Genomic DNA, 17,868 nt, shown 5'->3' on the forward strand with positions numbered 1-17,868 from the left:
AAAATGCAAAGTGTTGTATATGCTCTAGTAGTTCTAACTGCATAAGCAAGTCATTTCCTCCCAAGATGTAAATAGCCAGCATGTTTCTTGGTGTGGAAACAGCATTTTAAAAAATGCCCACATAGGTAGACATTCTATGAAAAAGATGATTGAGGGAGTCCACACTTTTGAACAAGGCCCATGCTGTTGTCGTTGGGTGGCTTGCTAGGTTTTCTTTTTGATATTTCCAAAACTACCACTTTTTTCTCTTCTTTTTTAATATTTTATTTAAATTCAATTTGCTGACATATAGTATAACACCCAGTGCTCATCCCATCAAGTACGTTCCTTAGTGCCCATCATCCAGTTACTCCATCCCCCCACACCCCTCCCCTTCTGCAACCCTTTCTTTGTTTCCCAGAGTCAGGAGTCTCTCATGGTTTGTCTTCCTCTCTAATTTTTCCCCACTCAGTTTTCTTAGTGATTTTTTTAAAAAAATTCTAATTGTGAGAAAATACACATAGAATTGATCATCTTAATCATGCCTAAGTATATTCACATTGTGCAACTAAGCTCCAGAATGTTTTCATATGCAATAGAGACTTAACTCCCTATTCTGCTCCCCTAGCCCCTGGCACCCACTGTTTTACTTTCTGTCTCTGTGAATTGGTCTCCTCTAGTGACCTCGTATAAAGTGACACTGTCACACAATATTTGTCTTTTTGTGACTGGCTTGTTTCACTCAGCATAGTGTCCTTAATAGTCAATAATATTCCCATATATACACACTACATCTGATATATCTGTCCACTGGCAGGTGGATGTTTGAGTTGCTTCCACTCAACTTTTAAATAAACTTATTTTGTGAGAGTGGTGGACTTACAGGAAAACACAAAGAAAGTCTCCACATGCCCCACACCCAGCTTCCCCTATCATTAACACCTTGTCCCTGTGAATGAACATATGTCACTGCGAATAAACTAGTGTCGACACGTCATTATGAACTGATGGCCACGGTTCTTCAATGATTTTTTAAATCATTCTCCATAGGGTCCCACTGCTTGAAGCAGAAATACGCAAGTTGGGTAGGGAATTCTGTACTTTGCTTTAAATTTGAAATAATAAAATTCCTGTCCTGTCTCTTCACAAAATTATAGGATGATCCTTTCAAAAATAAAGCCTTGTTATTTAGCAACAATGCCCAAGAATTGCATCCGGATCCTTTCCAGGCCGAAGACCCCTTCAAATCCGACCCATTTAAAGGAGCTGATCCCTTCAAAGGTATCTCGCTTGGTGCCCACTTCATCTTTGGAGGGCTGTTTACTTTATGCCCTTTAGAACTATCTGATGACTCGAATGGTTGCAAGATAGCACCTCCTGGAATGTAGGAGGAAGTGAGTTCTTGGAGCCTCCTGGACTGCCTGTGTGTTTTGCCTCAGCCGGTTCACTACAAAGCTGAGGCATGGGCCTGTGGTGGGAAGAGTTGAGCTCCTGCTCCCAACAGAGGTGCCCACGTTCAGGGGCAGCTGGCTCTGCCCTTAACCTCTGTACGCTTTCGTACCTAGCCTCCAGTAGAGGTGGTAAGTTCTCCCTTGCTCTCCTGGCGGGATCAGGAAGGCAATCAGATGTAGTTGCAGTAATGAGACTACCCAGTGAAGGACAGATCCCCACTTAAGTCTAAGATTTTCATGGGACATGTTTACCCAGAGCCACACAGGAGTCAGGAATAACTAAGACTTCTAGAAACAAGTATTCCTCAGTGTCTGTTTTTTTTCAGAGCAAGGCACTATTTCCAGGAAAGCTACCTGTACGTTCCTGAGCTGGGAAGTGCTGGGGTGGGGAGAGGGCAGTGGGGGTGCCTTCCCAGTGTCAGATATGGGATCAAAGAAAGCACCACAAGTCCAAGGGAAGAACTGGGCAGCTCCTGAAGCTCATACACGTGGAGCTCATTGTGGCTCCAGGTTGGCTGTAGGTTGAGGACGAAGGCAGCCCCAGGGTCCTATGTTGTCGCACTGCGGGGAAGTGAGAGGGAGATGACATACAAACATAAAGCATGGAGGGGAAGAGAGGAGTGAATTCTGGCTCATTCCACATTTTCCCTGCCTCCACCACATGTTGAGAAGCCAACAATATCTCATTTCATCTTGAATGCCCCAACTAAGAAAAACTGCCTCAGCCAGTGGCTGCTCCCATGTGGCTCTGCCAAAATCATTCCTGTCGTAGAGCTAAACATTCCTCTCTCCTCTCACCTAGGTGACCCATTCCAGAATGACCCCTTTGCAGAACAACAGACAGCTTCAGCAGGTAAAAGCCTTTGTTGGAAAGACTTTTTTTTTTTTTTTTTTGGTGGACTCATCCTCAGAGTATTTCCATTCCTAGTTCAAGTTGAGGGAAATGAAAAAGCAGCTTGTCTGCCAGGCCTCCTACGATAGGGCAGCAGGGGAAGTTAGTTTCTGAAGAAGCCTGGCAGTGGCATCCTCCTCCCCTTCACGGTTGAATGCCCCTTCTTGCCAAACTCACAGCATGATGAGAAGCAGAACTAGGAAAGTAGCTCCTGGTGGCTAGACGACTTTGCAGACATGCCCATGGCAACTTGGTCCCTTGTACCCATTTGTGTCATCTGTGGTAGCATCAGGGGGCCCCCGTGTAGCACCTGTCCACAGCAGGGCTTCAGTCTATATATGTCAAAGATGGTGGCCCTAGCAGTGGTGGCAGCCCCACGGGAGGATGGCCATCTGCACCACATGAAAGCCTAGTATCTTGTTCCCTCCTGGCGACAGCAGCTTTGCTGCATGTCCATTCACTGTGTCTGCACCCCACATTCCAGGGGAATGAATACACTGTGGGTGTGGTATTGCAGTCGTGCTGTTTATTCATCTATTTCTTTATTTCTCTCTCTCTTTTTTTTTAATGGAAACAAAACTCTTATAACACAGAACTCTCCATTTTAAAGTGACAGTTCAGTGGCATTTGATACATTCATAATGTACAACCATCACCTCTGTGTAGAACTAGAACCTTTCCATCCCCTAAACAGAAGCCTCATCCCCATGAGCAGTCACACCCTTTCCCCCGCCCCTATTCCTGGCAACCACCAATCTGCTTTCTGTCTCTGTATTTATCCATGTTTTTATTAAAATCAGCCTTTTTGGGAGGTATAATTTTTACACAACAAAATTCACCAATGTTAAGTGTATAATTAGATGAGTTTTGGTAAATCTGTGTGGTTGTGTGAGATAGAGAACATCTCCATCATCCTGTAAGGTTCCCTGTACCCCCTACACACCACCCCCCAAACCCCTGGCAATCACTGACATGCTTCCTGTCATTATAGTTTCTACTTTTTGTAGAATTTCATATCAATGGCATCAATCAGCTATGTGTTCTTTTATATTTGGGTTCTTTCACAAAGCCTACTGCAGTTTACTCATGAGGTGTGTTTTTCTCCACTTTCCAAACACCCTCTAGATCCATTTGGAGGGGATCCTTTCAAAGAAAATGACCCGTTCCGTGGCTCTGCGCCTGATGACTTCTTTAAGAAACAGACAAAGAACGACCCGTTTACCTCAGACCCTTTCACGAAAAACCCTTCCTTACCCTCAAAGGTGAGTGATGCTGGGGAGGCGGAGGTGCTAAGTGTACGTGCACAGTGCTCATCCCTGTAGGGCTCGTCCTGTGACTCAAGCTGTCACATTCCATGGACCAGAGAGCCCATGTCAGGATGGCTTGGGTCCTGAAAAGCTCTCTTTTCTCTGTTCCTTTCTGGGACTGTCACTTCAGCTCAGGCCCACCGGGTGGCTTCTCTCTTCTGTCACCTGCTCCCACTGCTGCCCTGTCTCTGTACAAAATGAAATAAAACAAAGCATCACATGCTCCTTATGACCGCCCTGCCATCTTCCTGGCAGTGCTGAAAGGATGTGAGGCATTCACATGCCCCCTCTCCATCCCCAGCATCTAGCAAATCATGTGTTTTGCACGATGTTCAACGCACTGCATTAAATTGGTAGCAGCTGGGATTTAAAAAGCAAAAAAGTGACTCTGATTGAACAGAGAATTCTTGTGTCTAGGTGAGGATGCTGTATAGCCTCCCTTCAAGTTCTAGGCTGCATCTCCCTCTCTGCCCCACACAAGTCCTGGTTTTCCTCTTCTCCATGGACCTATTGGTCTGTTGTACTATTAATCCTTGAAGGCAAGGATTAATTTGCAGCATTTCTGTTGATAGACCTATTGCAGGATCCCCCATTCATTTCTGGTACTGATCTATGTGTGCGAACTCTGTTCTTACTCTGTTGACCAATTTTCTTGAGCTTGTCCATGAACTGTTTTTTGGCTGTGTTAATTTCCTCTTCTGTTTGCTTCTTCATTATTTCCCTCCTATTTATTTTGGGTTAGTACTTGCTCTTCTATTTCCAACATCTTAAGATTCAACCATAGGTCACTGATTTTAGACCGTCTTTTCTAATATAAATATTTTAAAACTACACATTTCACCCTAAGCACTACTTAGCTACTTTCCACACATTTTGTTGTATTATTGTTGTCCTTTAGTTTGAGATATTTTTAGTTTCCCTCGTGATTTCTCTGTTGAACCATGGATTATTTATTGTTTCTAGAGATTTGTTCTTTCTTTTACTTATCTTGTAATACTGATTTTTAATTAAGTCTATTGTTAGAGAACATATTTTGTATGTTTGCAGTCCTTTTAAATTTTTTGATACCCGTGTTATGGTTATGTTATGGTTCGTGTTGTAGTTCCTACCAGGTACGGTTGAGAAGAATGTTTATCTCTAGTTGTTGGGTGTCACATCCTATAAATGCCAGTTATGTCACTGTGGTTGATAATACTATTCAGATCATTTGTGTCTTTACTGTTTTTGTGTGCTTATTTTGTAGCTCTACCACTCCACTGGTCGCTGAGAGAGGAATGTTAAAGTCTATGTGAAATTGTCTATGTCTCTATTAATTCTATCAAGTTTTGCTTCATATATTTTAAAGCTGTCTCTGTTGCCTACACATTTATACTTCTTGTATCACCCTGATGCAATGACTTTTAAAAAAATTTTTTTTTAATGACTTTTTTATTATTATAAAAGCTTCCCTTTTTCCTCTGGCGATACCTCTGTCTTGGGATCGGTTTTATCACATATTGAAATAGCCTGTTCATCCTTTTTATGCTTACTCTTTGCCTGCTATATCTTTTTTCATCCATTTACTTTGGTCTCTGGGGCTTTATACACAAAGGGTCTTTTATAGTCCATGTATAGTTGGGGTTGCTTTTCTCTCCAGTCTGGAAATCTCTGCCTTCAAAATAGAGTGTCCAGCCCACGAACATTTAATGTGATTATTGATATGGTTAGATTTAAGTCTGTCTACTGTTTTATTATTTATTTGCTCTTTATCCCCTATGTTTTGCTCCTCTGTCCCTCTCTGCTTTCTTTTAGATTACTTGAACGTTTTCTAGAATTCCATTTTCTAGTATCTCTTGGCTTCTTTAAGCTCTATGTATTTCTGTTATTTTTTTTGGAGGTTGATTTAGGGATTACCATAATATGCCCTTAACTTTTTGTAGGCTACTTGGAGTTAATATTTTCTTAGTTCACGTTAAACGTGGAGAACTTGCAACCACATAGGCACATTTGTCCACCTCCTCCCCAGCCAGCAGTGTCTCCTCTTATGTTCTAGCTGTCGTATATATAAATATGCCATAAACTCTATAAGACTGTCTTATAAGCTTTGCTTTAACCCACTGTATGTGTCTGAAAGAAATTTTAAAGAGGAAAAAAGCAGTCTATTTTTACCCATATGTTTGCCATTTCTGATGCCCTTCATTCCTTTCTCAAGATCTGATTTTCCCTCGTGGTCCTTTTCCTTAAGCCTGAAGAACTTTCTTTGGCACTTGTTATAATCCAGGTCTACTTTGTTGTCATTTTTGAAGAGTATTTGTGCCCAATCTAGTAGTAGTTTTGTCCCATCCAGCACTTACATGATGTTTTCCCACTGCCTTCTGGCCTCCCTTGTCCTTGCGGAGAAGGCATGAGTCTACTGCCTTCTGGCCTCCCTTGTCCTTGGAGAGAAGGCGAGTCTCTCAGGCAGTTGTTACCCTGTAGGTACCATGCTGGTTTTTCTCTGGGTGCGTTACTTTACCTCTTTATATCTGCTTTTCAGTAGTTTGGCTGTGAAGCATATATATGTGGTTTTCTTTGTTTTTGTTTGTTTGTTTTCTTTGTATTTAAGCTGTTTGGGGTTTGCTGAGGTTCTTAAATCTGTAAATCAGGTCATTTACCAAACTTGACAATTTTTTGGCCATTATTTCCTTAAACATTTTCTTTTTCTACTATATTCTCTCCTTTCTTTGTGGGATTACAATTACTGGCATATTAGAGGTTTTGCTGATGTCTCCCTCAAGCTCCCTGAAACTCTGTTTTCTCTTCATTCTTTTTTCTCTTTTTTCTGTAGATTGGGTGAATTATACTGATCTGTCTTCAACTTCACTTACTTTTTTCTTGATCATTTGTTATTTAGCTGACCTAGTGAAACTTATTGTTGATATTCTCCTTCTTTCAGTTTTTGAATTTCCATTTGTTCCTTTGTATAGTTTCTATTTTTCTGCTAAGACCTCCTATCCATTTCTCTTAAGTGTATTTTCCTTTATCCCATGAGCACAGTTATTGCTGCTTTAAAGTCATCCTCATCAAAGAATTCCAACATCTGGGTCATCTTGGGATTGGTTCTGTCAGTTGTCTTTCCCTTGAGAATTGGCCACATTTTTTTGGTTCTTGTTATGTTGAATGATTTAGAAATGTATCCTATATATAGTGAGTGCTCTGTTGTGGTGACTGGATACTGTTACATACCTCCAGAGAGCCCACATGGTCTTGTCTTAGCAGACAGTGGACTTGGTGAGGCTCCATTGCAAACTTACTTTCTCTTGCCTCTAACTGTGTACTTGTGACCTTAGCTGTAGGCTGCATCAGGTCTGCTCTCCTGCACACAGTGCTGGGGTCAGCCCTTGTCTTTGGCAGGGCTTATCGTGAAATATCAGACTCGTGTTCTCTGCTTCTCCTTTCTGGGTCCCTGTCCCTTTCCCGTGACTGCAGTTGTCCCGGTCCACCATCTTCTGGTCTTTAGGCCAGAAAGATGGTGAATTTTCTGTTGGGGTCTTAGCATCCCGAAGCCCTCAGATTATAGCTGTCCAGATGGAAGACTCAACTTTGTGCTGTTGGCTCTTGCCAAATTTGAATTCTCATCCAGAGTCTTCCTGCTTTCGTTCACTTCCTAAGCCATCAGGTGGTTTCTTGTGTTCACTTATTTTTTTGCATTTTGTCCAGAGTTTATAGGTATGATCCACAAAAGGGGTCAGTCTGTTGGGATTTTACTCTGCCCGGGTTTAGTTTAAATCATTTTATCCTCTCCTGGCCAGCCCCAGATTCAGTGAATGCAGATGGCAGGAAAATCTGTGGTTGGAGGGATGGCTGGGTGAACGAATGAACTGCTTTTTACTCTTCCCTCTCTCCTTCTACTCAGCTCGACCCCTTCGAATCCAGTGATCCTTTTTCATCCTCCAGTGTCTCCTCAAAAGGATCAGGTGAGACTGGTGGCTTATTTACCTTCTGACTCTCCCCCAACCAGTGGAAGGAGCCCACCCAATTCACACTTTTGTTGCCGAAGCTGTGTGTCCTCAGAGTTTTATGTCATTAGTCAGTGGCACCCAGATCCTCACCTAAGGCACTTCATCCAGAGCTAGCTCCCCGTCCCAGCTGCTTATCTTTCCAGAAAGAAAGGTTGGCAGTAGGAATTAAGTCAGTAATAACACCAGTGTTCCTGGTTACTCTTTACTTATTTCTCTTTACAAATCTCTGATTTGTACCTTTGGATCTTTTTTTTGTTTGTTTTTAAGATTTTATTATTCATGAGAGACAGAGAAGCAGAGACATAGGCAGAGGGAGAAGCAGGCTCCCTGTGGGGAACCCAATATGGGACTCAACCCCCAAACCCCCGGGATCATGACCTGAGCCAAAGGCAGGTCAACCACTGAGCCACCCAGGTGCCCCATACCCTTGGATCTTTTTCCTAAAAGAATCCAAGTTTGACTGAGGGTCCTGGCTTGTGCAATAAGGGATGGGGGAGCATTTGGATCCCCCTTGCTTTGGGGAACAGGCTCTGCTTGGTCTTGCTGCCTCACCTAGCAGCTCTTGCTTATTGGTGATAGAGTTTGGGTTAATAGGTTGGTGTGTGGGTTATGCAGACAGATTGTCCCACCAAAAGAGCAAGCTCTGCAAAATCTGCACCCACAGACAACCTCCCCACATACATAGTATAGATGGTGGGTCACTGTGGAAATGCACCTCCCTCCCTGACCTGGGGGAACAGTCAGCTGTGCTTCCGCACTTGTCACTCTTTTACTGACCATGAACAATGCCACCTAGAAGTACAGATATGGAGCAAGTTCCTGTGACTTTGCCCACGGATACCATCATGGCAAGACACTTCTGGCTGAGTTGCACCAGCCATGTGCCAGAGCAGGTTGGGGGCAGGGAGGCCCTGTGGAGGGACCGCATCCAGACGCATAACCCTAGCAAGCAAATGCTGCCTTCTTGGATGTTCCGCTCTGGGGGCTGTTGAATACTGAGAGGTAGCACCTCCCCCTGCCCCTGGAGGTGTGTGCCATGAATTCCTTGTAACCCTGTCTCTGTTGATGCTACTTGCAGGTCCCTTTGGAACCTTAGACCCCTTCGGAAGTGGGTCCTTCAATAGTACTGAGGGCTTTGCTGACTTCAGCCAGATGGCCAAGGTAAAGCCCCTCCCATGGAACACGCGCACCTCTGCCAGTGTCTTTGTGCCTCTTGTCGTGGTTGTGTCGTGAGCGGCCAGGCGTAATTGTTAGCAACACGTATGTATTTCCCAGCACCGATCAGATGCTGAAACTCATCCTCATGTGAGGTTGTGAGCCAACAGGCAGGGTCTAGAAAAATGCCTGTGTTTGTGATTGGTATCGTATACCTTCCTCTAAGTGAACTGCCAGGATACCACATCCCTCCATGCGGCATAAATGTCGAGAGCTCTCCCAGTTCTACCAGTGTCTGTTAGTTGCCCGATCTCAGGGAATAAAGTTATGGCCGCACAGACTCAGAGAAGGTGTTAGGCACAGAGGACTCAGGAGGGTCATGGGTGACAGGCCTGGTGTGCAGGCAGCTGAGGCTGGAACTGGGCAACAGGCTGGCAGGCGGGAGGCAGCAGAGAAAGTGGGTCAGTTATGTAAGTGGGAGCTGCCTGAGAGAACCTGAGAAGGGTTTGGAAAGTGAGAGCTAGGTTCTGTGAACAGAGACATTGATGAAAAGGGAGCTGTTCAAGACAGATGACATTCCTTCAGTTGTCAGGCTGGGCAGGATCTGTGTGGCCACAGGTAGGTGAATATAACTCCTGATGGTGTTGGGGCCCTGTTGTGAGCAGGGGCTACGAGAGATGTAGCTAGAAAGCTAAATCTTTAATGTAGCAGGGAGTCAGTAGATCATGTCCAAAATGGACGGGTAAAGAAATAATAGTAGAAGTCCATGATTACAAATTACCAAGAAACTGGTAAGAAGTAAAAAATATCGGCCTTGGAGAGTGGGAAAGGCAGTGATCTGAGGGTCTACTGGTCTTTGTTACCATTTTTAGTGTCCCTTGCTTTTGAGTAAGAGCATATATTTCTTTGATAAGAATTTAAGGAAAGCAATGTTGGTTGTGTACCATTTTGGCCTCCGTGCCCCGTCCCCAGACCTACTTGTGCTCCACTGCTTCTTGGCCACCTCTCTGGCAGGTGAGGGCTTCCTGGAGCACAGCCTGCGGCCACAGAGTCATACTTTCTTCACTCACTCTGCCAGTCTTCAGTAACCACCTGCTCCAGCCCAGGTACCATTGGCATGGGGCGGGGGTGGCCACAAGCAGAAAGCAGTCCCCATCTCCTGATTTTACCTCCTATTGGGAAGGCCAAGAAACCAAATGGTGGAGAGGGAGCTGGGGAGGGAGTCTCTGGGGCATGTGGGTGTGGGAGCTGAGCATCTGCAGCAAGGAGTCACTTGCTTCCTGTATCCCACCAGCCCCTGCTGGGCAGCCCCGCCATGCCAACTCCATGTTCACTCAGCCTGATGGGCAGACACTTGTCTGGGCACCAAGCACTTGTGGTGAACCTGTGTGTGATTGTGGCACACAGCTTTTGAGAAACATCTGAGATTCCATTTAGGTTTTCAGAGAAGCACGTAACCGTATGTTGTTAAGGTAGCAAATCCAGCTTCTGGCCGGAGAGAGAATGTCTGTTTGCCCATCAGCTGTCGCAGGAGGGAGCCCAGAGGTGCTGGTGTAGCCGGCTCTCTCATTCCAGTGCCTGGAGGGAATGAGCCTCCATCCTCCATAGGGAAGCTGTGACACTGATGGTCGGGATGCTGTCTGGGAAGGCACCAGGGCAGGAAGTCTGCTCGAACATTTGTCTGTTTGGTGGCTGTTCCACATGCTCCTGCTCTTTGAGTAGAGCTGTGTGTCCTCTGCTTCTGTCCCTGCCCAGCAGGCAGGAAGTCAAACTCCTAAAATCAGAGAACTTGTGCCACACGATGGCAGCAATCCCCAAATGAAGGGGTCTGTATTGTACTCTTAAGCTGTGAGAGCAGGCCCTTCCCGTCTCCCTGCAGGAGGCTGAAGCCGGTGGCTGAGCAGGTGAGAGCTACCGGTGCCCAGGGCTGAGATCAGGACAAGGGCACTGATGAGGCCCCCGTTTTGAGAGGTGTGCTGATAGAGGCTGCCTGGGCGGCCAGTCCGGACGGGCTCTGGTCAGGAGGAATGGCCTGCCCCCTCCCTTCCAGGCAGTGTTTGAGTGTCCCGGAGCTGTGGAGACTCCCCGGAGCCAGGTGGTTCAGAGCCTGGCCCTGCCTGTCTTTTCTGCCCATTCTAACCTAACCTTGCATTTTCCCTCTGATGCGGCTGCCGTCTCCCTGTCCGTATGTCCCTTGATCAGGTTGCACACACACGTGCACTTGTGACTTCAGAGCCGGTGGCCCCTTCCTGTTCGCGGCGCCCGGCGGGACAGAGCTGGACGGGGCCATGGAAAATTTGTCTCTGGTGCTCCTTTGTTTGGTTTCCACGCTCCTGTCAGCGCCTGATGCTGTGCCACTTGTCCAGTGGAGCACCAAGCCCTAACCTTATAGGTCTCTGTTTTTCCCTTTGGTTCCCTTTCTGTTTTTCAAGAAAAACATCATGTGTATAAATAAAATGCTGAAGGAAATGAAAGTAAAGTGGCAAGAAGGCTTTTTTTTTTTTTTTTTTTTAGCTTCTTGGTTTTATGTTTTTTTGCGTGTGTGTTTTTTTCATCGCCGGCTTTTGCCCATCTGAGTGGGGTGGCGAGGTGATACACACTGGCGCCCTTTCTTACTCCACCCTAAATTGAGGTATCCTCCTCTGCCTGGCAGTGCTGAGTGAAGTTGACAGCCAGTGAGCTGGTTCCAGCAGATTTCCTTTGGGAGATTCTTCAGGCTTGAACACAAAGTTGAGGTCCCACCGTACCTGCAGAGATTTTTCTTTTAGACCATGTCAATCTGTCACCTTGCTCTGCAAATTCTGAGCATCTGAGAATAAAAACAAGACTCAGACATAATTATTTAATCCCTGCCCTGTGAGAATAAAAGCTATCCTTGCAGTCCTTGGCTGGTTTTCAGGGCCTTTCCATTCGTTTCTCCAGTGGTGTTTAAAGCTATCCATTCCCATTTAGGGCTGCTTCCTTAAAAGTTGAGAGTCACTTGCTTTAAACTAGCTCTTTAAACTGTGAACCCCAAACATGTTCCTCTTAGAGCTGCTTTTTATAGTGGCTTTTCTTTCTTTCTTTCTCTCTTTTTTTTTTTTTTTTTTTTTATTTTATTTTCTGAGCACATTTCACACTGCGCCAGCCCAGAGAGCCCCTGCCGGCTCTACTGAAACCTTTCTAAAAATAGCCACTTTCCCTGAAGCTGCAGCCTGAGGAAGAATAAGGCAGGTCCTAGAGGAGGCGTCTTGGGAAACCTGGAGTCCTGAAAAGTGGGATTCGGAAGTGACGTGGGGCTTGGCGGTGTTTGAAGTGCTACTACTCATGGTCGTGTGGGGAGTGGCCACTATGGCTGGAGCCCTGTCCCACTGAAGCGAGCCCACTGACTCAATGGGTTTGAACTCAGAAGGTGGGGCAGAGTGTCAGCCTGGCCTGTGGTGCCCTCTGCCAGCCGGGACCATCCTTCCAGGTTGAGGTCCAGGCTGCAGCACATGGGCTGGGTGGACGCTCAGTGGGTTGTGTCCAGAGGGCTCCAGGCGCCAGTCTGCATGCCTTCCCCAGAGCTGGTGCGTTCCCAACACCCAAGACAAAGATTGGGGTCCATGCAGGGGGCCTTTGGGCTAGTCACACCTCCTCTTTGCTAAGAAATTGGTTTTGATTCCTGCCTGCCCTGGTCTCAGGCTATATGGGAATTGTGGGAGCCCGTGCTCTGTTCCATGAATGGCAGAGGCAGAAACAGAATCCACGTGCCCTCCCAGCTCCTTTGCCCACTCCCCTGCCCCTGTTCTTCATTCCCAAACTGCAGACCCTCAACCCCCATTTTAAAGCTAAGCTGTGACTCAACACTTCCCCTCTATTCCCATGCTACCTTTCTCTGGGTAAAGTCCATGGATAACTGCAAGCAGCAGGAATAAAAGATTGGTGGTTAATGGGGCTTCTGCAGATTCTTATAGGCATCTAAAGGAATTCCAGTCATGTCTGTATCCTTGACATGATAATAATTGTGTCATCTTTGCGTCATGTTGTTGTGGTGCCTTGGAGCAATTTATACGTGACTTGATTGTGTTTTTTTTTTTTTTTTTTTTTTTTTTTGCGGCAGCCCTAGGGTTATGGTGTGTCTTTATGGTCATTTCACAGATGAGGAAGTGGAGCATGGAACAGTTAGTAGTGGCAGGGCTGGGACTCAGGATTCTAACCCTGACCACTGTGCTCTGTAGTCTGGCCGGCCAGATGTTCCAGAACTTTGAGCTGCAGGGTTTTCAGAGACTCCTCAACTTTTGTATCTGAGAGGACAAGTGGCCACAGGGTCCAGAAGAGGGAAGCAGCAGCCATGGAGGGAGGCACCTCCTTACCCTACTGCAGTCCTGCCAACCCCATCTGCCCCTCTTGCTCAGAGCTTCCTGGGGGGCCAATGTGGTCTTGGCAGGGAAACTAGTCTTCTTCATTTGACCCCTGTCTGCCTCAGGGCTTTCTGTGGCCCCCTGGCCCTAGGTCTGCTCTGCCTCTTGCTTGCATCTTTGCATGTCTCTCCCACAGGCCTGAGGATGGAGCTCTGCCTAGAACGAGGCCCCAGACTTACCTCGGGGAGTGGGCTGCCAGCAGCAGAGGGCAGAGCCCAGGAGCCCTGGCCCTGGAGGCAGACAACATGGGTTCTTACCCTGAGTCCGCCACTGAGGTGCTGTATGACTATAGGCTGTGTTGCCTCTCTCTGCCTCAGTTTCCCTGTGTGTAAAATGGAGCGGGTTGTTGGGAAGATGAGGTGAGAAGATCAGCACAGAGCCAGCATCTCCTACCCTTGAGGGTCCTAGGAGCTGGTAGAGGGGAACCAGGATGCCCAGTGGGGTGCCCAGCAGCCTTTCCTGCCCACCCCCCATACTAGACTGGCCACCTCTTTCCCTCCTGAGAGTAATATCTATGGCTGTACCTGAGGCAGAGGTTGCCAAATCAGGGTCCCTGTGACCACATTCTGGAGGAGAGGGAGCTATGTCCTGTGACCGGATCTCAGAGTGGAGACAGAGGGTCTTTCACTATCACCTGAGCTGACCCATCTGTGGCTCATCCATCTGCTGGTGGAGGTTTGTCGTGCCCAGCACTGTGCTGGCATTCAGGATATGGGGTGCCCACAGAGACAAGTCACAGCCTGCCACAAGCCCAGCCAGCAGATGTGCTGCTCCATCACCTGTGCCCACTCACAGCAGATGCGGACAGGTCGGGGGCATGTGCTTATCCAAGTTCCACTGGGATGTCAGGTGGCACAGTTGGCAGGAAGGGGTATCAGAGATAGCTCTAGGAGCAGCAGTGAGATCTGGTCTGGTCAGTGTCTGAGGGAAAGAGGGGTTTGGGGTGGATGGGATAGACTGAACTTCCCAGCTGGAGACCCTATGTGCGTGGGGCCCTGGAAACCAGGGTGCAAGGGGTTCCAGGGATTGGGGAATTGTTAAGGGGGTGGGGGTAGCTGCAGGGGTGAAATGGAAGAATTGGGTAGTGGGGGGCTGTGAGTAGGGCCCCGTGTGCTTTAACAAATACTCTGGAGGTTACCTGTGGGCCCTGGGGCTGTTAGGTGTACGTACCTACTTGTCCTCTCTACCCACCCACCCACCTGTGCATTTCTCTCCTGCTGGGATGACATGGCCCGATTTGCATTTGAGATGGGGTTGGGTAGGGGCAGGGGTGGAAGGTCCAGGCTGGAGGAGCCTGACAGGCAGCCAAGGCTGTCCCAACTGGAGTGGGGTTGGGCTCCAACCAAGCCACTGTGTGGGCAGCAGCACCCATGGGCCACCTGGGGGCGAGGAGGTCATTGCTGCCATTCTGACCCAGTGCCTGGAACTGCCCTCACTGACCAGAGGTAGCAGCACACAGGCCAGTTACTCAGCCCAGAGATGGCACAGGAAGGGATCTGCAGCCAGTGCAAGGGTGAGGATGGGGCCTCATGAGCAGGAGGCCCAGGGGACCCTGGAGTCAGGAAAGACTTAATATCCCTGTGTGGGTAGAATGGTGTGTGTGTGATAGGGGACACCGCTCATGTGATATAAGCTGGTTGAGGCAGAGGGTGGCTTGCCTGCTCTGTTGGCTGGCTTGCCCCTCACAGGCCAGAGGACCCTGGCTCCTGAGGGTGGAGGAAAGCAGAGGTCTCGTGAGAGACTTGGGTCCCGTGGGGGCCGTGCCGTGGAACCCAAAGGGTTGGGGCCTCACCAAGGCTCTCGGTACTTGAGCATTGGCTGAATGGACATCTGTTGCCTCCATTTTAATGATTATTTTTGCCTCTCTTTCATGTCCTCTTTTACAGCCCCCAACTTCTGGTCCTTTCACCTCCTCCTTTGGAGGGGCAGGATTCTCAGATGACCCCTTTAAAAGTAAACAGGACACTCCCGCTCTGCCTCCGAAGAAACCTGCTCCTCCACGGCCTAAACCGCCCAGCGGTCAGTACGCTTTCTTCTCTCACAGCCGCCTGCCCACCGTCCAAGGACGGCATGGGGAGGGGAACCAGGGGCATCTCTATTTACCAGCCCAGAGTGGAGCAGATGCTGGGGGACCCGCACTTGGAGCAAGAGAGTCTCCCTACTGCTTAGTGGCCTGGGTCCTCACACAGTGCGTGCCTGGGGCACGCCTGCGATCCCACCCACCCTCACCCTATCCTGGGGCCCTTGGCTCTAGGCTCAGTGTGAGCCTCCATAGGGGGCCTCTAGAAAAGACTGGGCTCAGCCCTTGGGGCGGCAAGGTGTGTAATCAGGATCCAGTGGCCTTTCTGACCTTCCTCCACCCCGAGCTCTTTCCCAAGTTGGCTGAGGCCACCCCCTCAATCTGGTGCTTCCCTACTGGTTAAGGACTCAGAGTGGGGTTGGGACTGGGGGTCTTCTTTGGCCGTCTGATGCAAGAGGAACCAGAGGGCTCTGAGCTCCCTTCTGCTTGGCTCCTGCCCAGTATCTCTCCAGACAGCTCCAAGCAAGGGGCCACCTCTCCTGGCTGTGGCTGGTGCTACCGATCTCTCTTGATCTTGGCCCTGGAGCTCCACTCTCGGGAGAGGGCCCAGTTATCCTCCTGAGGATGCTAAGGACTTTGAGCTTGTGCAGGGGCTGTGTCTTCTATGATGGCCATAGGCCAATAAGTCAGGTTGCCAGACTCAAAAGGAGAAGGCTATTGCTTCAAGTGGCAGTGATCCATTGCAATTTGCCAGCCCCACATCCCCAACCCCACCCCACCCCGACCCCGCTGTGCAATTTTTTCTTGGTGTCTTGGCTCCAGGCTGTCTCACTTACGCTGTCCCAGACTGGGGGTGGCCGCAGGAGACCCACATGCTCTCTCAAAACCTTGGTCCTGCCTGAGCTAGCTGTGCCCTGCGCTTGACCTGGGGCTCCACTTGATGGCCCCCATGAAACTCTCTAGTTACAGGTGGTCATTGGTCCCAGGGCCTCCAATCATCCTACATGAGATCTACCTGTTGAAGTCCTCTTTTTAGTAGAGATGAATGGAGGGGAAGTTATTAAGAGGCTGCCTGCCCACAGTGCCCCCTTTGGTGACCCTAAGGGGACACCCCTGACAGTCTCCTAATGGCAGGGCATCGAGCTTCCATGCTCCTCCTGAAAGATGGGAGCCAAGGCGTGCATACACATGCCTGCATACACACGTACACACATGCATGGATTCCTGCTTGCGTGCATACGTGTGTGCACATGTGCTGATATACTGCTCATATATGCAGATGTGTGTGTGCACATGTGCACATAGTTCCATGCACCATCACATGTACACATTCTCACAGTGCTTACTTGCACACAGCATGTATACACACTCTCATGTGAATGTACATGTGCACACCTGCACACACAGGGCCATGCAGTATTTGTCAGTCCTCAAGGAGATACTCCATGTGCTCGCTAGCAGGTGCAGAGCTTCATGCGTAGGGTTTCTTGGAAACTCTTATTTCAGCCGCTTCCCCTTCCTTGAACAGTGCTGGGTCTACTTTTGAAGACCTTCACTGTCCCCTCTCCCTTGTATTACCCTCTGCAAGCCTCCCCACCTCATTTTGGCTTTTGTTTTTAATGTATCGTGCATGGACTTAGAGAGCAGAGAAGCCATCCCCGTCTTGGGACGTTTGGGCCTGAACCCTGGAGAGTTTCAGGCTGCTTTGCTCTTGGCTCTGGGTCACTGCACCCTTGCTCTGTCATGGCTGGTGAGGTGCCATGTGCCCCCAATATCTTGTTTACATCCATGGACTCTTAGGAAATACTTGTGGAACTGTTCCATAGCCAGGTCCTAGCAAGACCCACAAGATAGGACAGATACTATGATGCTCTTTTCTCAGAAGAGGAAAGGGAAGTGAGAGAGGTCACATGGGCCACCCGCTATCACATAGCAAAGTGCAGCAGGGCCAGCCCTGGACTCAGTGACCTGCTCCACCTGGACCTCTCCACCCCCATCTTTTGTAATGAGAATCAAACCATGAGGTTCAGAGTTCTCACAAGTTCTAGAGAATGGTTGATGCATGTGCAGTGTTTATTCTATAAGTGGCCAGGACATACCTGCGTGGAGGTCTAAATGTCTCTCATCTGATTCTCTTACCTAGAAGCAATGGCTGATCAGAAAAACTCTGCGCTGTACACACTGCTGGGTGGTAGGTACAGACCGTGTGGTGATTATCGTTTGACCAGCTTCCAGTGGTGGCTCTGCTGTGATTTCATACTAACCTCTAACAACATGGAAATTGCTGCCCATGCAGATGCACCCCATGCGTGTTGACCTTTTAATAAGTTGCATTTGGGGGAAGCGTTTGGTTCTTTCGGGGGTGCAAAGGAAGGTGTCTGCCCCACACTGCTCCTCTGATGGAATCAAGACCCAGTGTCGCACACTGCCCTCTCCATCCTTGTCCATGGTGCACAGAGCAAGGCTGCTGACTCCCCGGAGCAGCCCAGGAGTTAGCTGGTTATTAGCAGGACAGGGCAGCAGTGCTGGAGGAAGTCCTGCTCCAAGCAGTCTTTATGAAAACACAAGGCACAACTCTTGTTTTCTTAGCTGTTTATGATAGGAAGCAGCCAGACTGATGGCCAAGTTGTGTTGTTTTGTTGTTTTTGTTTTTTAAGAAAACAAAGTCCAACAGTTTGACAGGGAATAGATTGTGCTCCTTT

At 48.3% G+C, this 17,868-nt stretch overlaps 1 protein-coding gene across 13 annotated transcripts in view; it reads left to right on the forward strand.

Moving 5' to 3' along the window:
• The window catches only part of EPS15L1 (epidermal growth factor receptor pathway substrate 15 like 1), a 96,720-nt gene that overhangs the window by 61,524 nt on the left and 17,328 nt on the right, over positions 1–17,868 (forward strand). For 6 of the 13 annotated variants that reach the window (XM_072786881.1, XM_072786887.1, XM_072786884.1 and 3 more), the window contains 7 exons: positions 1,137–1,260; positions 2,233–2,283; positions 3,448–3,584; positions 7,504–7,564; positions 8,688–8,770; positions 15,033–15,165; positions 17,310–17,357. In XM_072786881.1, the coding sequence (XP_072642982.1) occupies positions 1,137–1,260; positions 2,233–2,283; positions 3,448–3,584; positions 7,504–7,564; positions 8,688–8,770; positions 15,033–15,165; positions 17,310–17,357 (637 nt within the window). Of the gene's footprint in view, positions 1–1,136; positions 1,261–2,232; positions 2,284–3,447; positions 3,585–7,503; positions 7,565–8,687; positions 8,771–9,778; positions 10,205–15,032; positions 15,166–17,309; positions 17,358–17,868 lie in introns of those variants that run through there. The other 7 variants (XM_072786882.1, XM_072786889.1, XM_072786886.1 and 4 more) reach the window with 3 other exon arrangements.

The sequence above is a fragment of the Canis lupus genome, chromosome 19 (assembly GCF_048164855.1).
Source record: "Canis lupus baileyi chromosome 19, mCanLup2.hap1, whole genome shotgun sequence".
NCBI classification, from domain to species: Eukaryota; Metazoa; Chordata; class Mammalia; order Carnivora; family Canidae; genus Canis; species Canis lupus.